At 38.5% G+C, this 22,845-nt stretch overlaps 1 protein-coding gene across 1 annotated transcript; it reads left to right on the forward strand.

Moving 5' to 3' along the window:
* Nucleotides 1-1,035: 1,035 nt before the first annotated feature.
* On the forward strand, nt 1,036-22,639 carry LOC306880639 (uncharacterized protein). The gene is made up of 8 exons (XM_079434287.1): nt 1,036-1,139; nt 2,473-2,787; nt 16,869-17,186; nt 17,269-17,337; nt 21,700-21,759; nt 21,904-21,984; nt 22,099-22,352; nt 22,488-22,639. The coding sequence occupies exons 1-7, from the start codon at nt 1,079-1,081 to the stop codon at nt 22,152-22,154; spliced, it is 960 nt and encodes a 319-aa protein (XP_079290413.1). The 5' UTR covers nt 1,036-1,078; the 3' UTR covers nt 22,155-22,352; nt 22,488-22,639.
* The last annotated feature ends 206 nt before the right edge of the window (nt 22,640-22,845 follow it).

The raw sequence follows: 22,845 nt of genomic DNA on the forward strand, positions 1-22,845 counted from the left end.
GGCTTCAGAGATGATCAGACTGCTCACTGTGGGTTGAACAAGTGTGTGTATACTGACTGAGATCTCACTCTCTGTAGTCATGTGTTTCATATCCTCAACAAACAAAAAACAAACTAGAAGCATGCCACAAAATAAAGAGGACAAAATACCATTAGTGATTAGAGGGAAAACAAACAAACAAAAAACCTAATGCAACTTTTGAAGCTCCTTAATAGACTTAATATAATATTGCTGATGAGAAAGTAATTATGGTCATTGAAAGGTATTATCACCCTGAAAATGTTACACTTAAATGTAATAAAGTTGTAAACATGAACAATGCACACCGCGATGCTAGCGGGGCTAACAGCATCAATAAGTGTAATCTGCTGAAAAAAACAACAAAAAACAGCTAAAACCAGCCTAAGCTGGTTGGCTGGTCTTAGCTGGTTTAAGATGGAAGTAGCTGGTTTTAGCTGGTCTCCCAATCTGACCAGGTAATGAAGTGGCCAAAACCCCTCTAAAACCAGACTGATGACCAGCTAAAACCATGTTGTTGTTTTTTCAGTAGATTATACTCAGAAAGATCGCTAAACATCAATAACATCATAAACACTGTCAAGGTAACACAACTGTGGTACACTGTAATAATCTAGGTAATTAACAATATACATCAAAGTACTTTGTCTCTTTCTCTTAAACATTGCAGCTGAGTGAGAGCACCGATGTGACTGCGGCGCTGAAGTAACTTAGTGAACAAGCTGTTACGTTAAAACCATACATGCTGTGAACACTGCACTACGTTATTTACACAAGTCATTACTGAAACATCACGCAGATCACAAGTTTTAAACTTAAAGAGGAAGAATTCACACAAGTTGCGTTTCAGTGGTCACTTTATAAATTAGAATCAAAAACACCTGCTTTGCACAGTATATATTTATAGATATGTCTTTGTCACACATATAGTGTGAGTGAAATGCAGCTAAATGGTCAGTTAGTGAGATCAGAGGAAGTTAACACCCACAGGATGAGCTGAAGATGTTTAAATGAAGAGATGTAAATATAGACTGAAAAGAAAGACGGACAGAAACAGAAAATGTCTGATAAGAGTCACATGTGTCTGCTGGGACTGATCCTTCTCTCTGCACTTCTCTCAGGTAAAGACACCTGTTTATGATCTATAAGATATGAAGTCAAATATCTGTATAATGTCAATATCCAGGCAATTAAAATTAATTATTTGAATTAATTAATTAACCCTTATAATGCACAAATGTAACATAAAAAAGAAAACAAATGTTTATTTGTTTTTACTGTAATTTATTTATTTTATTATCATCTCACAATATGGATCTGCATTCAAAAGGATTTTTGCAACTCAACATTTCCTGTAATTCCTTGAATAAATAATAATAATATTAATAAAGTCATATGTCTTAAAACAAATGTGGAAGCTAAATGGCAAAATAAAAAAAGAATATATATATATATATATATTTTTAACAGCCATCTTACCATTAAGTGTTTTTATTCCATCAGTCTTTCTTTACTTTAAATATTTAGCATCAAATAAACAATACAATGCTTTCATAAGCCCTATTCGGATGGTAATGGTTTCTCAGGGGGACGTAAGTGATTTTCACCATATACAGGGGGTAGTTAGTGATTTAATTGCCGTCTGAATCCACATCTCTGAGTTTACGAGAAGAAATCGATTCAAAACTCAGCGTTTAAACCCTTTTTGAACACTCCCGAACACCATAAGATAACTGTTGTACTTCGGTGTAATTTGCATACATATCTATTTCTGAAATGCTGGAAAGTATTTAAAAGAACAATATTCATAACCGCTCCACCACAGCGAGTGAGAGCAGAAAGGAAACAATCAAAATGGGTCTTTATTACAGCAGCAGCAGGTGTGCAATATATATATAAATATAATATGTGTATCACGTATAATTATATGCAACTATAACACGTCTATTTTCCTATTTTTAAACAGGAGATTTAAATCAAATAATAAATAGGATTATATATTATAAAATATGCTTGGAATAAGAATACATTCTACATAATAAGTATTTTTCAATACATTTTACACAATAATAAGAGTACATTTTTAAATAAAAGTTTATTTACAGCAGACAATCATGTGACTGGGCTCTGGTTCGCTGTGAATAAATCATCTTCTGAATCCATGAGTTTTATCACTGAAGTGATATGTACATTTATTTTTACAGACGTCCATATGAGAAACAATTACCGTCCGAATTGGGCTATTATAATAAAACTGATGAAAGAAATAAGGTTTGGGTTATTCAGCAGAGATTTGGGGGTTTGTGTGAGTAAGTTAACTTTTGTGTTCAATATCAGTTTACTCTGCTTGGTTCATTTTCTGTTTAAACAGGACACAAACAGTTTATTTAAACTGCATTTCATAATCAACTAATTAACCCACATTATTATTATTATTATTATTATTATTTGTAGGTATCAGTGGAGCAGAAGTGACTCATGTGTTCTGCAGTTCTGGTGAAGATGTGCGTCTGTCCTGTAATAATGCTCTTCTTGGCTGCACATCAACTACATGGAACTATAACAGACAGTCAGGGGCAGTTGAACTGATAGCTGGAGGGATAAAGAAGAATGACACAGAGAGACATGAGAGACTGAGTCTGGGCTCTGACTGCTCTCTGAACATCAAGAAAGTCACAAAAGAAGATTGTGGATATTACACCTGCCAACAATATGTGAATGGAGTAAAACAAGGAACTGATGCACCTGTTTATCTGCATGTTCTTCATGGTCAGTGTTTCTGTGAATATTATGATTATATGTTGAATTAAACAGTAATATTGTCGCTGAAAGACTGGAATCAGTCGTGTAATCTCTGTCTGATTCTCTGTTTCAGTCTCTTCATCATCCTCACAGTCTGAGATCAGATCAGGCCGCTCTGTGACTCTCTCCTGTCAGTTATATTATGATGGAGTCTCTTGTGATTATTTGGTTGATTCTGAGGGTATTGATCTGATCTGGGTGAATCAGGCTGGTGTGAATCTGACAGACTCCAGATTTCAGATATCCTCCTCAGGACAGTGTATCATGTCTCTGACTACAACACTCCTGAATGAAGATCACAACAGAGAGTGGAGATGTCAGGTTAAACAGAGCAATCAACTCAAGACCTCAGCCACATATACTGTCAAGTATCCAAGTAAAGTATTTATATTAACAATGAATTATCAGTAATTTAAATCTGATTGTAGTCTATAACGTATCTGAACATTCATCTTCAGCTCCAGCCGAAACAACGACAGCGTCTCCAGTCACCAGCTCTAAATCAACTGCAGCTCCTACACAACCAGGTACATAATCAGCTGTTAAGATCAATATTTACTGTTAGCTGAAGACCTCAGTCACATATACTGACAAGCATTCAGACAAGAAATACATTTATTTAATCAGTTTCAGAAGAATCTCTGATACAGAGACATGACGTGATGATTAATAATTTTATTCATTAACGACCAGCTGAAGGTTTATGGGCTGAAGATCACTCTGTTTTACTCTCATATAATAAGAGGTGCACAGTAGTGAAGTATTTCTACTTTACTCTAGTAAATTAAAGTATCAGTACTCTATTAAAGTGTTTTAAAGTTTTTCTCTATGGAAAACTTTTACTTCACTGCATTCATAATGTCGTGCTTTATAATTCACTGCATATATATATATATATTACCTTTAATAACTAAGAACATTAAACATAGTACTTTCTTGTGCTCAAGTAAATCTTTGAATAAAAGTAACTTTCATCAGTCTCTGACTTCAGTGCTTTGCACAAACTGTATCATTACACCTGCTTCTGCAGAGCAACACAGATTTAATCAGATTTGTGAAGAGAATGTAGTCCAGGGTCTTTTGATAGACATGGATCCATAATCATTTCTAGTACAGTGTGTTTTCTGATGTTCTACCTTTTAAAACAATCATGAATCATCAACATTAAACAGATCACTTGTAACATACAAGCCATGATCCAGCTTCCAGATGTAAATATGTATTTCTGCTGATAAACATGATCCATTTCTGCAGGAGGCTTTAAACAGTTCCTGTCATTAATCAGACTATCTGAGGCTATGAGGCTGTTCTCGCTAAAAAGCTATAATAATAATAATAATATTAACAACAATGAAACTATTTGAAAGTCAAACAGTGCTAAGATGTATTTTATAAAATATAGCGCATCAGATTCAGAACTAATATCTTCCTCCTTATACAGATAAAAATACTTCAGCTGCACAGAAAGGTATTTATATGTCTGACTCATCTCAGTGGTTTAATGTGACACTTATAGTAGTGTAGTGATCATTAGAATCAGTTCTAACTTTAGCTTTTAGGAAATCACTCTTAAGATTCGATATTTATATGATTAATTGAGATTAATCAGAATGTCCAATTTATACCTTGTTAACGATACCTTATTAACGACTTGTCCAGCAAGCATTAAAATCAGCATGTTATCTCTTAACAATTTTGTATATCTTATTCATTTAAGTTTATTTCACTACTCTAACACAATACTAAGCTAAACAACACAAAACAAAAGACGTAAACAAACACACACATTCGTTGCAATGAATTGTTTTGATCTGAAGAGAGTTTTAGGTTCTAATGCTCGTTTTCAACCTGAGGGAAATCACACATGCATGGAACTCTTCTATCTTTACTCTTAAAAGATAAATACAACCAGTTCAGCCGAGTCAGGAGATTTTGCCTTACTTTCTCGCTTTCAGTTGAGTTCAGTTGGTCCCGGTTCAGAAAAGATCGCGCGCTGATGGCGGCTTGGTAGGTTGCTGTCACGAGAATACTCTTCAGTGGTTGGTTGGCCTCGTTCTGACTTGATGACGCTCCCAGGAAGTTGGTTCAGTTTCTGAGGCTTTTAGATGTTAAAGTTCTTTGGAAGCTTGAGTCTTGGTCTCAGTTTACTGCTCAATCATGATGTTAAATGGCTGAGAGCGTCCAGCAAGGAGGGAGCTGAGCTTAAGCTTTCCTTTTCAATTTCCAACAACAACACAACAGACAGTTGAGTATCTGTTTTTAACGGGCCGATTTGGGATCTGCCCCCGGGCGACGGATTCTTCCTGTGGGGCTGAGCCCCGCCCTGCACAGCCCCTTTTCCGTGCATACATTATCTGTTCAGTTATTTATCACATGAAAAACTTATTGACAGCAGATTTCTAGTCGTATTGTAATCATGCATTGATGAGAACAAACAAATTTCATCCACACCAGCTTACTATTAATGAAATCAGCTTGCATCTGAAACCAAATACCTACGTATTTGATATGCACAAAAATACATCCTTTGTATTCATTACGTGGTTAATGCATCGATTAAACGATCCTAAATTCTACATAAACACATCCAGCATGTGAACTGAACACTAGGCAGAAGATTACAACAATATCATACGTTCCAATAACACAGTAAAGTTTCTACATGTCGTGACAACCTTAATATATGTTGTGAATATATTATATATAGTGTTTTTCCAGTATATTGCGTCAATAGCAGAAACTAGTATAAATTTGTCCCTGTAAGACACGTGAGCAAAGCGTCTTTGTCTGTTAGAGAGCAACAAGGAAAAGGCGCGTTCCCCTCTTGGGGAGAAGCACCAGGTCATGGGAAGGTCACTCTCGTGGGGATCTGGAGATTTTCTTAGTTGGACGTTGATCGTAAACACATAATTTTCAACGATACCATCCTTGAATTTACTGCCTTAATGGAGAGAGATTAGGGAGGGTTTCTGTGGAGTTTCTCCAAATGACAAGGTCTTTTCCCTTGTTCGACTTTATTTATGATAAATCCAGCCAAGCACTTAAAGTTGCTCTTCTCTAAAAGCATCCAGATGTCTTTTCTCCAATATATCCTGGTTTTTATGGCCCCAGGAGATAAGGGGGTTCGGAGCGAGCGGTGGGCTAGAATGGGATCCTTGCTTCAGGAATGTGTTGAAATTAGGTGTGTGTGTGTATCCTGGTTTCGACCAGATCTTACAGTAGCATTGATAATCACATAAGGTTTTTTTTTTGTAGACTATAATTTTGATGATACATGTGGCAACTTTATTTTTGAGCAATATTGCTTGTGCACTTTCCCATTGTGAATGGGTAACACATTTCTGTCTGGATATTTTAGATGGGTCGTGGGTCCTGTGTCTCACCTGATTGGCCGTTGAAGGCAACATTGCTCAAAAAGTTGCCCTGTGTATCATCAGCCTAAGAGAAGCCACTGGTCTTGTTTAATTTGTAGACCTCAAGCACTTGTTTTTCCTGTTTTCCTCTATTTGACTATGGTGAACTATACCATCAGCAAGAGCACTGATTCCAGTTATGCATATACTGTATGTTTGAGTGATTTCAGTGGTTTTATTCACATTCTGGGGTTCTTCTAGAATCAGTCTCTAAATATGCAGCTGATTTCTCCGTGGAGATGTTAGACAAACTGATCACAACTTTGACTTCATGTCATGAATTATATCTTTGATTTCAAAGAGGATGTTCTGCTGTTGTTTTCCTCTGAATCTGATTGTGTCTCTCTATAGTCTCTCTCCCAGTGATTGCTGGGATTGTTGCTGCTGCTGTGTTGGTTGTTCTGATTACTGCTGCTATTCTTTGGGTGATTCATAAAAAAAGAGCTGGTGAGTTTTCAGAGTTTATAAGAATTACAACAGACAAGTGTTTCAAAGTATCTGACTTAAAATATTTACAGAGAGGCACATCAGTTTCAGTTTTATCACAGGAATTTATTAAGAAGTGATGTTAAATATGTGATGTGATCAAATGTTTGTCTTGAGTGAACAATAATCAACGAACTAGCAAGAAAATGTATGATATTTGTTAGCATTATAATTCTTCTAGACTTTTGTAATTCATCGTTTGCATTCTGTGTTTTATGGTGAGTTATCATAAATATTCCCATTATTTTTCAGATAACAGAAAAGGGACTAATGACTCTGTGGTGAGTATCATGATGCCAATGACCCATGAGATCGATGCATTAGATATAAGTCTATAATCACTGCTCCAGGGCAGACTGTCTCAGTTATATGTGTACTTTTATTAGTCAACTTTTTAAATGCCACATATAACAATAAATATAATGGAACCCACTGATGCAATCATATCTTCAGCATGTTTCTGTTAATGTTTAGGAGCAGAAAGATGATGTGAGTTATACTGAGGTTGCCACATACTGTACAATCAGAGCCGGAAAGGATGAGGTGAGTAAAACACTTCCCTGCTCTTCTGTCGCTGCCACTAATGAATCCTCCTTCTCTTAACACCTAAACCAGTTTTATTCTTAGATGCAGGTCCTCTAAATTTCAGAGATGGGAAGTAACAAAGTACAAATACTTTGTTACTGTACTTAATAGATTTTTCTGGTATCTGTACTTTACTTCACTATTTAATTTTCTGACTACTTTTTACTTTTACTCTTTACATTTTTAAACAAATATTTGTACTTTCTACTTCTTACATTTTCAAACCAGGCTCGTTACTTTAGTTTTGATGGATCACCATTCGATAACAAATCTATGATACATCATGAATCGGTTCGTCTCGCACGTGAGTCTCCACCAAAACGTTTCTATCGGTTTCTATCGGTTTCTATCGGAGTAATCAATACAAGAGACTCGAGGATGGAGTGGATCAGAGAGGCAAAACTACTGACCTGTTCATGACTTCAAGTGCGGGTCAGGTTCATCTGTAATAGGCTGTAGTTTTGTGTTTGTTTACTTAGTTAAGAACTAAACAGCTAGTATCTCTTAGCAGTAGCAGCCAGATGATTAATAATAGTCTACTGTAAACTAAACTAAATTACTATCATCACTCAAAATACTGTATGATAAAGGACATCATTATTATCTACTGTAAAGTTACAGTAGTAATTTAGCAGACAAATAAAACACAAAACATAGTTTTATAATACATTTAGAGGTAGCCAGGACAGATAACAACACATTAATATTATTTTGAAAACACAACAAAACATACATTTTTCATATCCTGAAAACATTTCCCCATAAAACATGAACAAAAACTAGTTTAACAAATTAAGTTATTGGTAAGCACACAAACAGTCTGTCTCAGAATAACAACAAACAACATCAAAACTACATGTTTTTTTTTTTTCCCATTCACAATATTGGCAGTACTGAATTTTAGGTGCCAGCTCACCTTTTCCGAGTTTGAGCATTACCCGCTGAATGAAATATAAAGTGCTTTTCAGTCCAGGTGCAGGTCATAAATCAGTCTGAAAACAATGGACATAGAAGGCCTGAGACTGGTCAGTTCATCCATTAGCAAACTTTCTTCCAAGATGATTCCCGCTCTAGATGGGTTGAGCTGTGGACTTTCTTGATCAACGCTGAGGATTCTTACTGGAGTCTGTCTTGTCAGCTGCATCCTAACAGAGGAAGAAACAGATCGACAAAGACATTATCAAGTCAGTTAGATAATGCTGTTGTTAAATACTCCCCAGGTTAAGTGAAGTGAAGCGACATTCAGCCAAGTATTTAAAAAAAGCACACTTCCATAATGTACTTACAGGGCTCTATTTTCACACACTAGTTTTGTGCTTAATATAATTAACTTAATTTACATTTAGTATATGCTAAAAATTATTCTTTACTACTTCTTAATGTTTTCTTAATTTTCAACTTCTTATGTTATTTAAAAAAAATCGATATCGTTTTTTGACTATGGGGGCGGCATTATTTTATGTGCACGGTACATGTGACATCAAACAGTTGCAGTCAGTGACTGGCGCTTTTTACCGCAACAGGTACAAGAAAATTAGTGGAAAAAAGTAAACACACAAAGTGAGATGTAGAGAGATATATTGGAAAATGAAGAGACTGAAAAGCTCAATGGAAGTGAAGGTGCAATTCAACAGAGAAACTAATTATTTTGCCCAAAAAAAAGGCCATACAAAAAAAGGGTTATCCGTGGTTTCAGTATTTGTTGTGGGTGTATGGGATGGCCTGGATGAGTCTGAGACTTCCTTGCCTGAAATTTTGTCCCAGTCCTGCCCTGTTCTACATGGTAGTTGTTCAGTCACGATACATTCATTAGGTAACAAAATTTAAATGTAAGTTATTTTGTATTAATGTGTCAATATGACGTGAGGTCCAGTTACCAGCATGACACTAAAACAAGTTGTAGTAATGGGTATTTTTTACTTAAGTACATGTCAGAGCCCATACTTCTTTACGTTCACTTGAGTAAAAAAGCGTAGGCAGTACTTTTACTTTTACCAGAGTATTTTTAAACACGAGTATCTATACTTCTACTTGAGTAAAGGATGTGCTAAATTTGTATCTTGAGTTAAGCTCTAACATCATGCTGTGATGTTTGTGGGTTAACACTTGCACCTTGTTTGACAATATTTGTGATGTTCATTCAGGTTCATGATGAGGATAAAGTGACTTATTCTTCTATCAGATGAGCAACAGATGGACCTCAGGATGACTGCAGTCAACTTGAATTTGTGAACAAGAACCATCAAACCATCTAATATCAATCGTAGAGGAATATGAACCTTATATAACTAACTCCTAAGGGTTTCAGTCAGTCCTATTGTAAATGCTGTCTCTCGCATTTTAACAAACAATCCCAAGTGATGATCTGACTGTAATATTTTGGTCAAATTGCGATGTTTATTTCAAAGTAACTGTCTGCTTGTTGAATTAATGTTAGAGCCTTTATTATTAATTCTGGGTGATGCATCAAACTCTATGCTTGTACAAAGAAAATTAAAGAATTTATATTTACTTTTCTCTCTAAAGCCGAAACACACTGCACGATTTTCGTGAGACTGGCATCGTGAATGTCAGTCCTGTGTTTTGTTTCCCCCTCCTCCCGTGTCTCTACTTTGCCTTCCTGTTCCTGTCCTTATTAGTTAATTAGTCCCCGCGAATTCGTGCTTCAAGAGCGCCCTCCTGTGCCTGCTCCTCGCAGGTGGACTCCTACGTCTCCACTGGTCCCGTCCAGCTCTCCTACATCTCCGCTGGTCCCATCCAGCTCAGCTCCTAAAGAGCACCCCCAGGTGTCTGCGCTTCCAGAGCGCCCTCCCGTGCCGGCTCCTCGTACGTGCCCTCCTAAGTCTCCGCTGGTTCCGTCCAGTTCCGCGCTGCAAGAGCGCCCCACAGAGTCCGCGCTGCAATAGCGCCCCACAAAGCCCGCTCCGCAGTGGCTCCCAGGGGGTGACTTCCCCGAGAAACTTTTTTTGGGGGGGTAATAGGGTCACGGCCTGTGTGGCCGAGCCAAGGGCCAAGGCCACAGAACCCCTCGGGCGGCCCGAAAAAGTAAGGCCGTGGCCTCCCGAGTCCCCTGACCCGCCGTGGCCTCCCGAGTCCCCTGACCCGCCCTGGCCTCCCGAGTCCCCTGACCCGCCCTGGCCTCCCGTGTCTCCCGTCCCGCCATGGCTCCCAGAACGGGCCCCACTCTGGAGGCAGGTAGCCCTGCCCCCTGATCCCTGGAGGCCTCCAGAGCGCCCATCCCCCTCCCCATTGGATGGTGTATGGCGTGAGGACACGCCCTCCGGAGGGGGGCGTAATGTCAGTCCTGTGTCTTGTTTCCCCCTCCTCCCGTGTCTCTATTTTGCCTTCCTGTTCCTGTCATTATTAGTTAATTAGCCCCGTTTGATTAGTCCACACCTGTTCCTTGTTGATTTCCTTGTGTTTATAAGCCCTGTGTTTCCCTGCCCCTGTGTCCGGTATTAAACGTCATACGTGTTCGTCAAATCCCTAGCTCCTCATTCTGGATTTAATAAACCTGGTTTGGATATCTCCGTGTCTCCTGGCTTTCGTGTTCCGTGCTCCCTGAGAACTGTGACAGTGAAGCAATCACGGCGATTTCTGATTCACCAGGATTGTTTCACGATGCCAGTCTTTCACCTGTGACAGCAGACAATCGTGCAGTGTGTTTAGGGCTTTAGATCTTCTCATTAAATCATCTATTTTCTTGAGTGATTACTGCAGACTAATTAGCTGTCAGCTTGCACTAATTATGAAAACAGAAAGAGTTATGTTATGATTTATATGTTTATCACAATAAGACAAGAATATAAGAAAATTTGGTGTTTGAACCACTTGAGCACCTGCTCTCAGTAACAAGTGTAATAAAAAATAGGCAAAGACACTTGATGTAAGTGTTAATGTAAGAAATAATATGATGTTTGAACTGCTTGAGCAGCTACTTTTAATAAAGCTTGTAACATTTTATTTAATTTATCAAAAATAAATGTATGACGTCATACGTATATTTACAGTGAAAACACATTTTGTATGAATGCAAATATATATTGTTTGGCAAACTATGTAGACATCACACAGCAACCTGTGTTTGTGTTCAAGCCTTTAGAGGCAGGACATATGTTGACAGTGTCATATCTGAGTTTGTATAAATCTGTTGCTGGTAATCTGCTGAATAGTGTATACGCAGGGAAATACTGACAATATTTTACATTTCAGTAGCAGTTGTTTTCCAAACATGTTTCTGGATCCTCCACAACAGTGTGTACACTTTGTGTTTCTCACTGAAAGGGGAAAGGGAAGTGGTGTGTGGCCAAGTATAGTGACCCATAATCGGAATTTGTGCTCTGCATTTAACCCATCCAAGTGTACACAGTAGTGAACACACACCCGGAGCAGTTTGGGGTTCGGTGCCTTGCTCAAGGGTTTCACCTCAGTCGTGGTGTTGAGGGCGGAGAGAGTGTTGGTTATTCTCTCCCCTCACCTACAATCCCTGCCGGACCTGAGACTCGAACCCATGACCTTCGGGTTACAAGTCCAACTCTCTATCCATTAGGCCTACATAATGTTAAACAAGACTTCACTTTAAACCCTAAAATAACATTTCTGCAATCGTTTAACCTTTACTTGTCATGAAATGTTTACTTTGTCTACCATGTGCCACAAAAGGTGTTTTCTTTGACATGCTGTGAAATAGAACTATAAAATACACCAAAAACGCAACATTATTACTGTCATGAATCTGGTCTATGAACTTCCATTAACTCACTACCAGAGGTCACTCACTCACCACATGGAATCTGCTCATTAATAAAGACTCCAAGAGCTGAAATGGTTGTTCCAGTTAAAGGAAACATTCAAAATGTGCACTATTGGGAAAACCACCCAATACAAGTGGTATTGAACAAGTGTGGGCAAGCTAACGGAGATCTCACACTCTGTATTTTCACAACAGTACTAAAAGACAACGCAAAAGACAACGCAGGATCAAAGACAATGCCAAGGTTTCTAACATGATCACGTACGTTTGATGACAGAGCGCCAAGCTGCTTGACAATGCCAGAGGACACAGCTGTTGGACCAAAAAACATTATTTCAGTTTTATCATTATTTAGCTGTAAAAAAATCAAGTCCGTCCAGCATTTAATGTCCTGAAGACATGCAAATAGAGTAGACATAGAACAGTTATTGTTTTTAACAAGAAAATAAAGTTGAGTTTCATCGGCATAGAGATGATATGATAATTTATGTTTCTGAAAAATATAACCGAGTGGAAGCATATATAAGGAGAAAAAGAGAGGACCCAGAATAGAGCCCTGTGGAACACTGTAGGAAATTTCAGGCCGAGATGAGGAATAGTTCCCCAAATTCACAGGAAAAGATCTGTCCTTAAGGTAGGAAGAAAACCTGTTCAACACAGGTCCCTGAAGACCAGCTACTTGATCAAGTCTTTGAAGAAGGATGTCATGATCTATTGTATCAAATGCTGCACTTAAATCAAGCATGATTAAGATACAGCGAGAACCAGAGTCAAGGGAAAGTAAAATGCCATTAGTGACCTTCAACAGGGCAGTTTCAGTACTATGAAATTATCTAAACCCAGACTGAAATCTATCAAAAAATATTAAAAGTACTCAAGTAAGATGAAATTTGGGAATAAACTACTTTTTCCAAAACTTTTCAGATGACAGATAATATAGATATGGGTCTATAGTTATTCAGATTATGCTGATCAAGATGAAGTTTTTTTTTTTTAACAGTGGTTGGACTTTATCATGTTTAAAGGAGGCTGGTACAATTCCATTTGTTAAGGAGTTGTTGATAATAGCAGTAACAACTGGACTTAAGGCTGGAAAAACCTCTTTGAAAATCTGAGAAGGCAATAACATCAATAACATAATAAACACTGTCAAAGTTAACACAACTGTGGTACACTGTATTAATCTAGGTAATTAACAATATACATTGAAGTACTTTGTCTCTTTCTCTTAAACGCTGCAGCTGAGTGAGAGCACCGATGTGACTGCGGCGCTGAAGTAACTTAGTGAACAAGCAGTTACGCTAAAACCGTACATGCTGTGAACACTGCACTACGTTATTTACACAAGTCATTACTGAAACATCACGCAGATCACACGTTTTAAACTTAAAGAGGAAGAATTCACACAAGTTGTGTTTCAGTGGTCACTTTATAAGTTAGAATCAAAAACACCTGCTATGTACAGTATATATTTATAGATACTTCTTTATCACACATATAGTGTGAGTGAAATGCAGCTAAATGGTCAGTTGGTGAGATCAGAGGAAGTTAACACCCACAGGATGAGCTGAAGATGTTTAAATGAAGAGATGTAAATATAGACTGAAAAGAAAGACTGACAGAAACAGAAAATGTCTGATAAGAGTCACATGTGTCTGCTGGAACTGATCCTTCTCTCTGCACTTCTCTCAGGTAAAGACACCTGTTTATGATCTATAAGATATGAAGTCAAATATCTGTATAATGTCAATATCCAAGCCATTAAAATTTATTATTTTAATTAATTCATTAACCCTTATAAAGCACAAATGTTTATTTGTTTTTACTGTAATTTATTTATTTTATTATCATCTCACAATATGGATCTGCATTCAAAATGATTTTTGCAACTCAACATTTCCTGTAATTCCTTGAATAAATAATAATAATAATATTAATAAAGTCATACATCTTAAAACAAATGTGGAAGCTAAATGGCAAAATAAAAAAAAGAATATAAATATATATATATATATATATATATATATATATATATATATATATATATATATATATATATATATATATATTTTTTTTTTTTTTTTTTATTAACAGCCATCTTACCATTAAGTGTTTTTATTCAATCAGTCTTTCTTTACTTTATATAGTTAGCAACAAATAAACAATACAATGCTTTCATAAGCCCTATTTGGACGGTAATGGTTTCTCAGGGGGACGTAAGTGATTTTCACCATATACAGGGGTAGTTAGTGATTTAATTGCCGTCCGAATCCACATCTCTGAGTTTACGAGAATAAATCAATTCAAAACTCAGCGTTTTAACCCTTTTTGAACACTCCCGAACACCATAAGATAACTGTTGTACTTCGGTGTAATTTGCATACATATCTATTTCTGAAATGCTGGAAAGTATTTAAAAGAAGAATATTCATAACTGCTCCACCACAGCGAGTGAGAGCAGAAAGAGAAGAAAAGCACGTAAACATTTGAAGTGGGTCTTTATTATGGCAGCAGCAGCAATACAATTTTAAAACGTGTATTATAAACGGATATACACTCACCTAAAGGATTATTAGGAACACCATACTAATACAGTGTTTGACCCCCTTTCGCCTTCAGAACTGCCTTAATTCTACGTGGCATTGATTCAACAAGGTGCTGAAAGCATTCTTTAGAAATGTTGGTCCATATTGATAGGACAGTATCTTGCAGTTGATGGAGATTTGTGGGATGCACATCCAGGGCACGAAGCTCCCGTTCCACCACATCCCAAAGATGCTCTATTGGGTTGAGATCTGGTGACTGTGGGGGCCATTTTAGTACAGTGAACTCATTGTCATGTTCATGAAACCAATTTGAAATTATTCGAGCTTTGTGACATGGTGCATTATCCTGCTGGAAGTAGCCATCAGAGGATGGGTACATGGTGGTCATAAAGGGATGGACATGGTCAGAAACAATGCTCAGGTAGGCCGTGGCATTTAAACGATGCCCAATTGGCACTAAGGGGCCTAAAGTGTACCAAGAAAACATCCCCCACACCATTACACCACCACCACCAGCCTGCACAGTGGTAACAAGGCATGATGGATCCATGTTCTCATTCTGTTTACGCCAAATTCTGACTCTACCATCTGAATGTCTCAACAGAAATCGAGACTCATCAGACCAGGCAACATTTTTCCAGTCTTCAACCGTCCAATTTTGGTGAGCTCGTGCAAATTGTAGCCTCTTTTTCCTATTTGTAGTGGAGATGAGTGGTACCCGGTGGGGTCTTCTGCTGTTGTAGCCCATCCGCCTCAAGGTTGTGCGTGTTGTGGCTTCACAAATGCTTTGCTGCATACCTCGGTTGTAACGAGTGGTTATTTCAGTCAAAGTTGCTCTTCTATCAGCTTGAATCAGTCGGCCCATTCTCCTCTGACCTCTAGCATCAACAAGGCATTTTCGCGCACAGGACTGCCGCATACTGGATGTTTTTCCCTTTTCACAGCATTCTTTGTAAACCCTAGAAATGGTTGTGCGTGAAAATCCCAGTAACTGAGCAGATTGTGAAATACTCAGACCAGCCCGTCTGGCACCAACAACCATGCCACGCTCAAAATAGCTTAAATCACCTTTCTTTCCCATTCTGACATTCAGTTTGGAGTTCAGGAGATTGTCTTGACCAGGACCACACCCCTAAATGCACTGAAGCAACTGCCATGTGATTGGTTGATTAGATAATTGCATTAATGAGAAATTGAACAGGTGTTCCTAATAATCCTTTAGGTGAGTGTATATCGGTGTACAGTATATATATATATATATATATATATATATATATATATATATATATATCATGTATGATTATATACAACTATAGCACGTCTATTTTCCGATTTTTAAACAGGAGATTTAAATCAAATAATAAATAGGATTATATATTATAAAATATGCTTGGAATAAGAATACATTCTACATAATAAGTATTTTTCAATACATTTTACACAATAATAATATAATAATAATACAAATGCATTTTTAAATAAAGGTTTATTTACAGCAGACAATCATGTGACTGGTCTCTGGTTCGCTGTGAATAAATCATCATCTGAATCCATGAGTTTATCACTGAAGTGATATGTACATTTATTTTTACAGACGTCCATATGAGAAACAATTACCGTCTGAATCGGGCTATTGTAATAAAACTGATGAAAGAAATAAGGTTTGGGTTATTCAGCAGAGATTTGGGGGTTTGTGTGAGTAAGTTAACTTTTGTGTTCAATATCAGTTTACTCTGCTTGGTTCATTTTCTGTTTAAACAGGACACAAACAGTTTATTTAAACTGTATTTCATAATCAAGTCATTAACCCACATTATTATTATTATTATTATTATTATTATTTGTAGGTAGCAGTGGATTGGATGAGACTCATGTGTTCTTCAGTTCTGGTGAAGATGTGCGTCTGTCCTGTAATAATGCTCTTCCTGGCTGCACATCAACTACATGGCTCTATAACAGACAGTCAGCAGCAGTTGGACTGATTGAATTAGGGATAAAGAAGAATAACATAGAGAGACATGAGAGACTGAGTCTGGGCTCTGACTGCTCTCTGAACATCAAGAAAGTCACAAAAGAAGATCGTGGATATTACTCCTGCCGGCAATTTGTGAATGGAGTACAAGGAACTGATGCACCTGTTTATCTGCATGTACTTCATGGTCAGTGTTTCTGTGAATATTATGATTATATGTTGAATTAAACAGTAATATTGTTGCTGAAAGACTGGAATCAGTCATGTAATCTCTGTCTGATTCTCTGTTTCAGTCTCTTCATCATCCTCACAGTCTGAGATCAGATCAGGCCGCTCTCTGACTCTCTCCTGTCAGTTATATTATGATCAATATTATGATCGAGTCTCTTGTGATACTTTGGTTGGTTCTGAGGGAATTGATCTGATCTGGGTGAATCAGGCTGGTGTGAATCTGCAGACAGACTCCAGATTTCAGATATCCTCCTCAGGACAGTGTATCAGGTCTCTGACTACAACACTCCTGAATGAAGATCACAACAGAGAGTGGAGATGTCAGGTTAAACAGAGAAATCAACTCAAGACCTCAGCCACATATAGTGTCAAGTATCCAAGTAAAGTATTTATATTAACAATGAATTATCAGTAATTTAAATCTGATTGTAGTCTATAACGTATCTGAACATTCATCTTCAGCTCCAGCCGAAACAAAGACAGCGTCTCCAGTCACCAGCTCTAAATCAACTGCAGCTCCTACACAACCAGGTACATAATCAGCTGTTAAGATCAATATTTACTGTTAGCTGAAGACCTCAGTCACATATACTGACCAGCATTCAGACAAGAAATACATTTATTTAACCCCCTTAACTGTCACAAATTTACTTCAATATATTATGATTAGATCCTAATCTAATCATGACTAACTATATATTGTTGGAAAGGTCTAAGACTCCTAAATAGATATTTTACCACTGTTTGTTGTTAAAATTGTGTAGGAATAGTAATAGATTAATTTATGACAAGAGTGCACCTCAAAACATATACATCATAACAGAAGTTCCGACCTTTTCACTAAAAATATTTTTTTCTATCGTCTCGGTCTTGGTTATTGGACTCGCCAAATGTTCTTGTTGGTCTCGACCGAGTCCAGCATTATGCTTTTTTTCTCCTTCAAAACAAAACCATATTCGCATGTCGCGCCTAAAAACGCGTGGAAAAAGCTAGGTGCGCGGCTTTCTCCTTCTTTCCAAAGCACTTTGTAGCCTGTGCTCTATGCTCGCGCTCCTGTGACCTCTGCCATTGCTAAGGAACCATGACCTGTGCACTGCATGGAGACGTGGCGGTTTCAGCAAAGGATAAATGGATCTCCAGCACTGAAAATCCCTTGCAGTAGCTCTGCAACTAAATTTATTTAAAAAATGGCTATCCTTGTACAGCTGTGATCAGCTGTCTCTCCATATTGTATTAGCTTTCAATTTTGTTACGGGAAAGGATGAAGCTGATTGGCTGGTTCTGAAAAGTTTAGATGTTTCTAATTTAATTTTCTATCTGTTAGATTGTGTTTTATTAACGTCTACACCTACCCCAGCCCTAAACTTACTCTTTACAATAATTAAATAATTATTGTTTTTTTTGTTGGCCCTAATATGCACAGTTAATTATTCATTTATTTATCACAAGTAATCATCATTGCAAAAAAAAAAAAAAAAAACACTGTTATCACACATCGCAGAATTTCCTCATTTCGTGCAGGACTATTATTACAAAGGCAAAATCAATGCAAATCAGTGGATACATCTATGTTATACAAAATTATCAATACTGTTACACTATAATAAAAAGACTGAAAATGTGAAGTTGCTATATAGCAAATAATCCAGAGTGAAATGAACTCTCCTGGGAGTACATGTGAGACCACACTCAAGAGTGTGAAATAAGAGTGTTAAATTAACACTGAAGCAGAGTTAAAGTTAATGAGGTAATTAAGAGATTCTTTGAGTGGTGATTGACCATTATTTACTCTGCTTCAGTGTTAATTTAACACTCTTATTTTAACACTTTCATACTCTTGAGTGTGGTCTCACATGTACTCCCGGGAGAGTTCACTTCACTCTAGATTTTTTGCTGTGTACCTAAAGTAAATAAAGATAATTTGATCCTACAGCTCCAAACTTGGTCCTAGAGGGCCGGTGTCCTGCAGAGTTTAGTTCCAACCCTAATTAAACACACTTGAACCAGCTAATCAAGCTCTTACTAGACACACTAGAAACTTCCAGATAGGTGTGTTAAGCCAGTTGGAGCTAAAGTCTGCAGGGCACTGGCCCTCCAGGATCTAGTTTGAAGACCCCTGTCCTACAGAGTTGTTACTTTGCACATGCTTTTTGATCATTACAAATAATGCAAAATTATTTTCTTAGAATAGAAGATATGCTGTCTCTCGCATCACATACATTATCAATAATTGAGTATGTGGTCTTGAAGAGGATGCTTTTTCTCTCTCATTTGTACTCGGTCTTGACTTGGACTCAATTTTTGGACTTGGACTTGAGCCTCGGTCTTGACTCGGTCTCGACTAGTCCTGGTCTTGGACTCGACAAAGCTGGACTTGACTCCAGCTCTATGTTTTAGTAATCATCATAAGTTATATATATCATTTAAAAGCTTAAAACCTCAAAATTCATCTTGCGGAAACCATTTTCAAATAGGATGTTGCATTACAGTTACGTATAATCCAGGTGGGAAGACAAGACAAGGCAGGCAGGAATAAAATAATTTGTCTTTACTTTCAAACGACAACTAATGGTGCAACATATATAAATCACGGACAAAAACTGAACAGAAAGGATGGCTTATATAGTGCAGCTGACGAGGGATAAACAGGTGATGGGTGTAAACTAATCAAGGCTAATGAGTAAATGAAATCTAAACTGAACAGGAACAAAACCAAATACGGAAACTCAGAAACAGATAGGTAAAACAGAAAAAGACAAAACTAAAGTCCAAACTTCTAACATTACTCCCGTCTCGCGCCGCAACAGCTCTACCGGGGAGGGGGGGCACCCTATAGGCCAATACAGGACCGGGACAAAGGAGGTCTCCAGGGCGGATCATGGGGTTCCGGTGGCCATGGCGGGACTGAGGGCGTGGACGGCCATGACGCGAATCACGGAGGCGTGGACAGAGGGAGGAGCCAAGACGGAAGCTGGAGAGAGCTGGAGTAGGAGGAGCCGGACTAAACCCAGGCCGCAGTCCTTATGGTGGCCCCCGGTGGAGCTGACGGAGGGAGGAGCCATGGTGGAAGACAGGCTGATGACTCCAGGGAGCCGACCGACGGCAGCGGAGCAGGTGGAGGTGGAGCCCGAGGCGGCGACAGAGAGCTGAAGAGCCAGTGTGACGCCGAAGATCCGGAGGTCCAAGGCGGAGAAGATGGCTTCGGCGACCAAGTCTCAGGCGGAGATCTGGATGGCCGCAGCGGAGCCAGAGTGACAGAGGACAGAGGTGGAGCAGAAGGAAAGGAGGAGCCCAACAGAGCCGGAGGGATGAATGGATGAGGCGCAGCCAAAGGAGTGTAGTCCCGAGGTAAAGGTAGGGGGACGACTGACCAAGGCGGAGCCGGAGGGACGAGGGAGCCCGGTGGAGCTGGTGGACAGACAGGATCCGGTGGACACGAGGGAGCTGGAAGCCATGGTGGAGCCGCTGGGTCGCAGGATTGCGGCGGAGTCTGGGCCTCGGAGGCTGAAGGCGGAGTCGAGGGAACCTCCAGACTCAACGCCCATGAAGCTGGAACTGGGCAGACCGACAGCGAACCCACCCCGCAGATGGTGGGCTGAGGGTGAGCACTGGGGCTGACAGGATCCAGCCGAATGGGAAATTAAGACAGGGAATGACCGATCAGAGGAGGTGGGAGAGGTAGGTTGGGTGGTATTTCTTCCCAAATTGCGATAGCCGATGATGGACATACTTGAATTTCTGTATACCAGTCTATTAAATCCTTTAGATCCTCTTCTGACTCACCCTCAGCAGTGGCAGAATGGGCGGGGCTTTTCTTAGCCCCCGCAATCTCCACGGTAAAGTCCACCGTCACTTGCACTGTCGGCTCACGTACCTGGTCAGACTCATGAGGCTCACGCTCCGGGGCGATCGCCCGCTCTGGGCGATGGCTATCCCGAGGGCGATGGCTCGACGACCGCGGCATGCTCTGGCTCTCTGTCTGCGGTGGGCTCTGGCAGCTCCGTGTCGCGAATGGGTGTTTGTTGGAAGGGCTCTGGGTTGTCGGCACTCACATGTGATGACCCTGGGCTGGAATCCGCTTCCCCCAGGGTGGATGCTGATCCGGCGATCCACTGCGCGCAGTTGATGTAATCCTTCAGCATCCAGCACGGATCAGCTCGGGGCATTAGGAAGCGTATCTTGTCATCCAGCCCGCACCAAAATCCCTCCATTAGGGTGAGGTCATCACATGTGGCGAGATGGCAATGATCCACAAACTCTAAAACATACTCCTCCAGGTCATGTCCGTCTTGGAGTAGAAAAATAGTAGCCCCAGAAGCGCTGACGCTAGGGGCTACGTTGATTGAAGCTATTCTTAACGTCATGCTGTTTCGGTCCATGATTCTGTTACGTATAATCCAGGTGGGAAGACAAGGCAGGCAGGATTAAAATAATAAATCTTTACTTTCAAACGACAACTAATGGTGCACCATATATAATCACGGACAAAAACTGAACAGAAAGGATGGCTTATATAGTGCAGCTGACGAGGGATGAACAGGTGATGGATATAAACTAATCAAGGCTAATGAGTAAATGAAATCTAAACTGAACAGGAACAAAACCAAATAAGGAAACTCAGAATCAGATAGGTAGAACAGAAAAATACAAAACTAAAGTCCAAACTTCTAACTTTTTGTCTTAGAAAAGTTTACTCTTTGTGTTAGAAAAGTTAACTTCTCTGTCTTTTTGTGATTAAATAATGCAGTTTAGCCAAATGAGGATAGAACCTTTGTGTCCAAACACTGAGATGTCTTCAGCTGCTCACACAATTGCAGGCACTACACAACAACATTTGCATGTGTTACTGATGTCACATTATATTTGTACTGAACTAATATTCATGATCCACAGACGCAGCTCACACAGCATCAGAACCTGTGGTCTGTATGAATGCTGGATCATTAATCAGAGGTATGGGATGGCTTTGCTGCACTGAAACTATCAGTGGATTTATAAATGGTTTGTCAATAATAGTTCATTGTTCATAAGCGGTATACAGTTTGACAGATTCATTCTCTTCTTTCTCTCTGTTCTGTCCACACATCTGTCCTGCAGTGATTGTGATTATTGTTGAGATTGCAGTGTTTGCTGCTCCTACTGTGATTCTTCTTCAGATCATCTGTGTGAGAAGAGCTGGTGAGTTTTGAACATCACAGAACCTGAGGATTCACATTGATCTCTAACAATCTGAATCATGACAGTGAAAACAAGTCAGTAAATTGTTTTTATTGATTCATTTCATCTATTTAGGACGGAATAACTCTCACCACCAAAAGGAAATAGAGATGTCTACAGTTTTACAATGAAATGCCTTCAATAAATATACTGTAAATATTACAGCAAGATGTATTTGAATGTTTATGGACATTATAGATATTTGCATAAAGCTTTGAATGTCATTTTCCAGACAGGTACCTTAATAAACATGTATGGTATAATAATATAAATGGTAATCTTATTTTAATCTTTAAAATCAATTAAACTTTTATAAAAATAAATTAAATGTGTTAATAGTCCAGTTCAGTGATTCTCAAAGTGTGGTACTCAGAGGAATCACTCAATTAAATCAATTAATGTTAAAACGCAATACATTTTAATTGTGAAGGTTTTTTTTTGTTTTTTTTTACATTTAAGTACAGTACAGTTTCTATTTAACTTTTAGGTAAAACACATTTAAATGTAATAATTTAAGTATTTTCTTCACCTGTTTGTAAGCACAGTGCAGTGTTGATGTTCAAACTGTGTATTTAGAATGTTAAAGTGTCTGATAACAATAAATATTCTTATTAGGAATAAAACTGCCTCGTTTTTGAACTTGAAAATGTTACTGTCCAAACCTCTAAATATTTCCTCCATTCAAACTTTGTTTTTTAGATTATTTCACCTTAGCTGTGCTAGGTTGGTTTATATTTTTTATTTATATATTTTATATTTTTAATTAAGGTTAAAGTTTAGAAATCTTCTCTAGATTTACATGAATAAAATGTTTGATGTTCA

The sequence above is a fragment of the Barbus barbus genome, assembly GCF_936440315.1.
Source record: "Barbus barbus genome assembly, chromosome: 2".
NCBI classification, from domain to species: domain Eukaryota; kingdom Metazoa; phylum Chordata; class Actinopteri; order Cypriniformes; family Cyprinidae; genus Barbus; species Barbus barbus.

What these genes read in the sequence shown, in the direction of transcription:
- LOC306880639 (XM_079434287.1), top strand. Translation starts at nt 1,079, where the DNA reads ATGTCTGATAAGAGTCACATGTGTCTGCTGGGACTGATCCTTCTCTCT. An exon ending in TCTCTCTGCACTTCTCTCAG is followed by an intron (nt 1,140 to 2,472) that starts GTAAAGACACCT and finishes TATTATTTGTAG; the next exon opens with GTATCAGTGGAGCAGAAGTG. An exon ending in CATCTGTGTGAGAAGAGCTG is followed by an intron (nt 21,985 to 22,098) that starts GTGAGTTTTGAA and finishes TCATCTATTTAG; the next exon opens with GACGGAATAACTCTCACCAC.